Source organism: Oncorhynchus kisutch, linkage group LG4, assembly GCF_002021735.2.
Source record: "Oncorhynchus kisutch isolate 150728-3 linkage group LG4, Okis_V2, whole genome shotgun sequence".
Lineage (NCBI taxonomy): Eukaryota > Metazoa > Chordata > Actinopteri > Salmoniformes > Salmonidae > Oncorhynchus > Oncorhynchus kisutch.
The window spans coordinates 40243979-40251672 of NC_034177.2; the positions used below are offsets into that span (position 1 = coordinate 40243979).

Sequence of the window (7694 nt, forward strand, 5' to 3'; positions counted from 1 at the left end):
GCAAGTTGAGAACAAGTTCTCATTTACAATTGCGACCTGGCCAAGATAAAGCAAAGCAGTTCGACAGATAAAACGACACAGAGTTACACATGGAGTAAAAACAAACATACAGTCAATAATGCAGTATAAACAAGTCTATATACAATGTGAGCAAATGAGGTGAGAAGGGAGGTAAAGGCAAAAAAGGCCATGATGGCAAAGTAAATACAATATAGCAAGTAAAATACTGGAATGGTAGTTTTGCAATGGAAGAATGTGCAAAGTAGAAATAAAAAAATAATGGTGTGGATGACAGTGGGGAAAGATCAAGAGAGGTTGTATCATAGGCCGGATTCAAATATTACAGGTCAAATATAAATTCATATATTCAGTTTATATAACAGGCTGACTCAAAATAAACAAATACACACAGAAATCATCATATTGATCAAACAGGATTTCGTAATAATAAAATTGGTATATAAAGAAAAATAGAGGTGGGCCTATACCTCAGACTCCCCATCCCATCCCCCCCAGCCCAACATGTCTCCGTCCAACCAACCGCATCTGGAAAACATGTTTTCCACCACGCCTAGAAACTCAGGTTGGATGTCAGTAGTGCTGAGCGATTAGTACTTTGAGGTCGGTTTGGTTTTGGTTTCATTTTTTTATTTGATTAAAAAATCTATCACGGTTCACTCCTCAGTCTCTGCTCCGCACAGACTGGACAAGTGCTGGCACACAATGTATTATGGTCATTGTAGTTAATTAACGCATTTTCTATGCTAAACTATGTAGAATTTGGGCCTGTTGGAAACTACAACTCCATACTGCATCGCACAGTTCAGGCTTGATCTGATTTATTTCTACAGAAACTAGCATGTCTTGGGGGTATGATACTGAATTTGTGTGTATTTGTTTATTTTTTATTTAACCTTTATTTAACTAGGCAAGACAGTTAAGAACAAATTCTTATTTACAATGAAGGCCTAGGAACTGTGGGTTAACTGTCTTGTTCGGGGGCAGAATGACAGATTTTTACCTTGTCAGCTCGGGGATTCGATCTAGCAACCTTTCGGTTACTGGCCCAATGCTCTAACCACTATGCTACATGCCTCCCCAGTATAACTCTCACTCATCAGTTGCAATTCATTCAGGATTATCCTTAATCATCGTGGTAGCATCCACATTAATGTAGAAGTGTTTAGAAATATTCTGCTCTTATTTACAATAAAAGTGACTCCAAAATGACACAATACATTATTTACCATTCATTTCTATTGGGCACAAAATAATCTGAAACACCCAAAGCAAACAGCAAATGCATCAAAGCTTGATGTAGTCATTGCGTGCTATGAATATGGGTCCAAGTCCTTAACTATTTACTACTTTAAAAAACAAGTGAATTTGTCCCAATACTTTTGGTCCCCTAAAATGGGGGGACTATGTGCAAATGTATCACTTCTAAACGGTTAACCTGATATGGATGAAAATACCCTCAAATTAAAGCGGACAGTCGGAAACTTTAACCTCAGTCATTATATAATTCCACATACAGCAAAGGTGCTGGAGAACAGAGCCAAAACAACAAAAAATGTCAGTGTCCCAATACTTTTAGAGCTGTTTGAGTTTATTTACTTTATTTTTACAGGGACAGTGCACATTAATCAACGTTTCAGCAAAAGTGACAGTTTTAGCTGGCTAATTTTCAACCGCAGTCCCTGGGCAGGTTATCGTGTGTGTGTGTGAGTGTGTGAGAGACATTCCCAGAAGACAAACTCAAAATGTCGCTCACAACAAAGGGAACTAACAAACAAAACAGAAAGGGGTTCAGAAGGGGTTCTGAAAGGCACCATGTGGGTGCCCGCTGAACGTTGGCAAAGCCACTAGTAAGGGGTTCTGAAAGGCACCATGTGGGTGCCCGCTGAATGTTGGCAAAGCCACTAGTAAAGGGTTCCGAAAGGCACCATGTGGGTGTCCACTGAACATTGGCAAAGCCACTAGTAAGGGGTTCTGAAAGGCACCATGTGGGTGCCCGCTGAACGTTGGCAAAGCCACTAGTAAGGGGTTCTGAAAGGCACCATGTGGGTGTCCACTGAACATTGGCAAAGCCACTAGTAAGGGGTTCTGAATGGCACCATGTGGGTGTCCACTGAACATTGGCAAAGCCACTAGTAAGGGGTTCTGAATGGCACCATGTGGGTGCACGAGAACGTTGGCAAAGCCACTAGTAAGGTTTTTTATTTTATTTTAAAGACTAACTAAAAAGAAAGACCCACAACAACTTAGGATAGAGAGTAAAAAGACAAACACCAAAGCCTGTAACAGTGTGTGCGGTGTGTGTGTATGTAAACTCAGCAAAAAAAGAAATGTCCCTTTTTCAGGACCCTGTCTTTCAAAGATAATTCGTAAAAATCCAAATAACTTCACAGATCTTCATTGTAAAGGGTTTAAACACTGCTTGTTCAATGAACCATAAACAATTAATGAACATGCACCTGTGGAATGGTCGTTAAGACACTAATAGCTTACAGACGGAAGGGTATTAAGGTCAGTTATGAAAACTTAGGACACTAAAGAGGCCTTTCTACTGACTCTGAAAAACACCAAAAGAAAGATGCCCAGGGTCCCTACTCATCTGCGTGAACATGCCTTAGGCATGCTGCAAGGAGACATGAGGACTGCAGATGTGGCCAAGGCAATAAATACTGTGAGACGCCTAAGACAGCACTACAGGGAGACAGGATGGACAGCTGATCATCCTCGCAGTGGTATACCACGTGTAACAACACCTGCACAGGATCGATACATTCGAACATCACACCTGCGGGACAGGATGACAACAACAACTGCCCAAGTTACACCAGGAACACACAATCCCTCCATCAGTGCTCAGACTGTCCGCAATAGGCTGACAGATGCTGGCCTGAGGCCTGTTGTAAGGCAGGTCCTCACCAGACATCACCGGCAACAACTGGACCAGACAAGACTGGCAAAAAGTGCTCTTCACTGCCGAGTCGCGGTTTTGTCTCACCAGGGGTCAGATTTGCTTTTATCGTCGAAGGAATAAGCGTTACACCGAGGCCTGCACTCTGGAGCGGGAGCGGTTTGGAGGTGGAGGGTCCGTCATGGTCTGGGGCGCTGTGTCACAGCATCATCGGACTGAGCTTGTTGTTATTGCAGGCAATCTCAACGCTGTGCGTTACAGGGAAGACATCCTCCTCCCTCATGCGGTACCCTTCCTGCAGACTCATCCTGACATGACCCTCCAACATGACAATGCCACCAGCCATACTGCTCGTTCTGCGTGATTTCCTGCAAGACAGGAATGTCAGTGTTCTGCCATGACCAGCGAAGAGCCCGGACCTCAATCCCATTGAGCACGTCTGGGACCTGTTGGATCGGAGGGCTGAGGGCTAGGGCCATTCCCCCCAGAAATGTCTGGGAACTTGCAGGTGACTTGGTGGAAGAGTGGGGTAACATCTCACAGCAAGAACTGGCAAATCTGTTGCAGTCCATGAGGAGGAGATGCACTGCAGTACTTAATGCAGCTGGTGGCCACACCAGATAGTGACTGTTACTTTTGATTTTGAAAGTCACCCGTTTCAATGGATGCCACCGGAACCATAAAATCACGGTATTTATCCCACAATCGTTTCATAATTTTTATTTATTCATCTTTTAATTTAACAAGGGAATTCAAAATGCAAAAAATCTATTTTTCAAGTGAGCCCGGGTGGGGGTTCCGTGGTGGGCTATCTTCCAGCTCCCTAATCCCCCCTCTCTCCCAGACACTTACTTGGGGCAGCAGCTGTGCTAGCAGCACGATCAACACGCCTGACACATGGGGCCTAATCCCTATCTGGCAACCAAAACAAAGGCCCTTAAAGTTGAAAGCCCCACTGGGCACATCGGTACGGTTACCTACAGTTGTATTTTAGCCCAAAGTGACAGGTTGCCATGGCAGGGGTATGACAGAGATGAACCCCCTGCTGGTTTAGTTGTGTGTGTGTTTTGTCAACATGTCGAAGTTGCCAATGAAAGCTCATCACAGGCTGGTGACAGCAGAGCATTGAGATGGAGAGGGTGGTAAACAAGGAGGCTGGGTTAAGAGACTTAGAGAATGGGCTGGCAAGGCTACCACGTTTTAGCGAGGGGCAGTTGGTAAGGCATGTTAAAATGACTGCAGTCACTGTAAATTGGGGACTGGGTGTATATTGCTATTTCAGCTGGCACATCCATAGTTGGAAGCCAAAGTGTGAGTAGTGTTTTATCTATTGTTAGGATTGTAAAGGTGGCAAATGAAGTGTCTTAATGGGAGGCAAATTGCCTGAATTTGGGATGGTGGTGACATAGACTGATGGAGGATTGATTAAACTACAGGGAAGTATTAGTTTGTGAAAGTGTGTGTCTGTGGAATTGTGTGTTACCTGGCTCTGTTGCTGCAGGTTGTTCAGAGAGCTCTGGAGTTGGTGAATCTGCTGGGTGTACACAGCTGCCTCCTGAGGTCCCTTCTCTAGCTCTGCCTTCAGCTGGGAGATGGTCATCTGGAACACACACACAAAAACAATGTGAGATACTTTAGTGAAAAACATTCACATGCCATGTGCCAGATTCTGGTCGAGTGGTCAACACTCCAGACACACTACACATACCCACAGGCGACGGGGGTTTAAGCTCAAATAAAAAAAGATATACATAAAAAAGCATTCACATGCCACAACTTGGCATTCTTGAAGACAGCAAGGCTACAGAGCATCCATACAGAACGAAGAGCCGAGCAAGGAATCACAATTGGTATGAAGTCACATAAACAAACATACATCTAAAAGAAAGAAATCCCATTCCTGAAAACATATTGTCACTAAAACATTGATTCATCCATAAACTGGTGAGGAAATCAAGGGGCAGAGTAAAAAAGGAATGCTTTTTACCTCCAGTTTCCGGATCTTAAATCAAGGGGAAATTATGGAGAGAATTGGGTGAGGAGAAGTGGAAGAAAAGAAAGGGAAAGAGACAAGTAAAACAACACATAGAAGAACACCAGAGTTGAACTGAGCAAATGGGTCAGAGATTAGGCGATTGGTTTACATCCAACCAACTGGATATCAATGACCAACCTTTCTTTGGAAAGACGAGTGATTCAATCTGCACATCGTCCAGCTAGGTGACCCTCGTGAGCAAGCAGGAAGTGGTTGTTTTTGTTACAAAGTTGGGGTTATTAAGCGGATTTACTAAAGCCGGGGTGGATATGTAGTGTAGTCTAGCACAGTTAAAACAGGTTGAGGACAGGGGGTTGTGTGGTCAAGCCCAGGTAGGACAGGGGTGGATGGGTAATATAGTCTACTAGCCCATGTAGGACTACAGGATGAGCCAGGCAAGACCCCCATGAACCTATGAGATTTATTCACAATGTATTATTCCATTATAAAAAGGTCAGGTGAGTCCTTAACAGTTGCGACCTTCAATGAAATGTATTCATATGCAAAATATTTCATTTTTGTATAAACTGAAGTGATGCAAGTTGTCATCTATTAGGAGAGCCAATTAAAAAAGTAGTTTTTTTGTGTGTGTGTATATAAGTGTGTGTGTGTGTGTATATTAGCATATTTCTGCCTAATTATCTATGTTTGGACTGCGTTTGAAACAAAAAACAAAAAAGGCCGATGCGTCACCTAGAAGTACCAGTGGGATTCTAAACTACTGTCCCAGGCAGTTAACTCACCACAACAGCAGCACTTTTTAATTCCTCACAGCTGAAGGCTATTACGCAATAAAAATGATAATTAAAAGAGCCTGAGCCAAGGTCTTTTAATATTCAAATGTATTCATTCAATCCCTTATTGTGCAGTTGAAAATATCAACCAGAGGTCTGTGGGGACTGGCAGAGCGAGAGAGATTGAGGGGGACCTGGAGCGGGGACCTGGAGCGGACTCAGGTTGTCTCCAAAATAGCACCCTATTCCCTATTTAGTGCACCAGGGCCCTGCCTAAAAGCAGTATACTATTTAGGGAATAGGGTGCCATTTGGGATGAACCCGGTCAGAAACACTCATAGCTAGTCTTCTCCTTCTCCTCCCAAAGTCTTATGGGTTCAATAATGCATGAAATATATCACTGAAGTATGCAGGATTAGGAACATGAGTTCAAGCCTCCCTTTATTCAAAAACATTGTTATTGTGGCCAATCTGGAGCGTGTTTTTAAGTGTAGATGCTAGGTGAGGGAGAATCAGTGTCTAATCAGTGTTTACGACTAGGCAAAGGTTGTAGAATGAGAGTAAAGGTTTTCTGTTTATTGAGAAATTGTTAAACAAAAACGTCATATCCACTTGGAGAACACTTGTATGATGTCAATGCCATGTGAATGGAGTATGTGACAATTCAACAATTGGGAATATAAAACCTTTCGTTTTTTTATTCAATATTTACATAGTTTTCTGACTGTGTATGTGATAGGGACGTGCTTCTCTCTTCACAAGCACATACTGAACAAAAACATAAAAACGCAACATGCAATAATTTCAAAGATTTAACTGAGTTACAGTTCATATAAGGAAATCAGTCAATTTAAATATATTTATTAGGCCCTAATCTATGGATTTCACATGACTGGGAATACAGATATGCATTTGTTGGTCATCGATACCATGAAAATAAATCAAATGGGCCTCACAATACGCCTCGGATCGCGTCACGGTATTTCTGTGCATTCAAATTGCCAACAATAAAATGCAATTGTGTTCGTTGTCCATAGCTTATGCCTGCCCATACCATAACCCCACCATGGGGCACCCTGTTCACAACATTGACATCAGCAAACACAACGCCATACACATAGTCTGCGGTTGTGAGGCCGGTTAGATGCACAGCCAATTCTCTAAAATTATATTGGAGGCGGTTTATGATAGAGAAATAAACATTCAATTCTCTGGCAACAGCTCTGGTGGACATTCCTGCAGTCAGCATTCCAATTGCATCTGTAGCATTGTGTTGTGTAACAAAACTGCCCATTTTAGAGTGGCTTTTTATTGTCCCAGCACAAGGTGCACCTATGTAATGATCATACTGTTTAATCAGCTTCTTGATATGCCACACCTGTTAGGTGGATGGATTATCTTGGCAAAGGAGAAATGCTCACTAACAGCGATGTAAACACATTTGTCCACAACCTTTGAGAGAAATAGTTTTTTTTGTGCGTATTGGACATTTCTGGGATCTTTTATTTCAGCTCATGAAACATGGGACCAACACTTCACATGTTGCATTTAAATATTTTTTCAGTGTAGATACATAGGCTCAGATACGATACAGCAACGATACTTTTAGTTTGAAACGATAGGATGCGATTGAATTTGATTCATGGAAAGAACCCGATGCAAGAAGAATACGAATCAATGCACTAAAAACGGTTGCATGAACATATTCATTTTCCATTTTAAACTAACATCTATCTGATAGTGAGCTGGATCTGTCTGAGTCGACTTATGGGACTCCCAATTACTGCCGGTTATGATACAGCCTGGATTCTAACCAGGTTGTCTGTCTGTAGTGACGCCTCTTGCACTGAAATGCAATTCCTTAGACTGCTGCGCCACTCGGGAGTAGTGTGTGTGTAAAGATGATTACAAGCATATTTCCTGAAGTCTCCCTTGTGCAAACAGAGAAGCCAAAGCGCTAACTGACTAGCTGCCCTAACCCCTTGGGCCTGCCTTGCAC

General features: G+C 42.6%; 1 protein-coding gene across 3 annotated transcripts in view; it reads right to left on the reverse strand.

Moving 5' to 3' along the window:
* eea1 (early endosome antigen 1) overlaps positions 1-7694 on the reverse strand; it is a 49508-nt gene that overhangs the window by 21699 nt on the left and 20115 nt on the right. For 2 of the 3 annotated variants that reach the window (XM_020480994.2, XM_031822935.1), the window contains exons 10-11: positions 4914-4928; positions 4410-4526 (exon numbers count right to left, since the gene is read on the reverse strand). In XM_020480994.2, the coding sequence (XP_020336583.1) occupies positions 4410-4526; positions 4914-4928 (132 nt within the window). The remainder of the gene's footprint in view (positions 1-4409; positions 4527-4913; positions 4929-7694) is intronic. The other variant, XM_020480995.2, reaches the window with a different exon arrangement.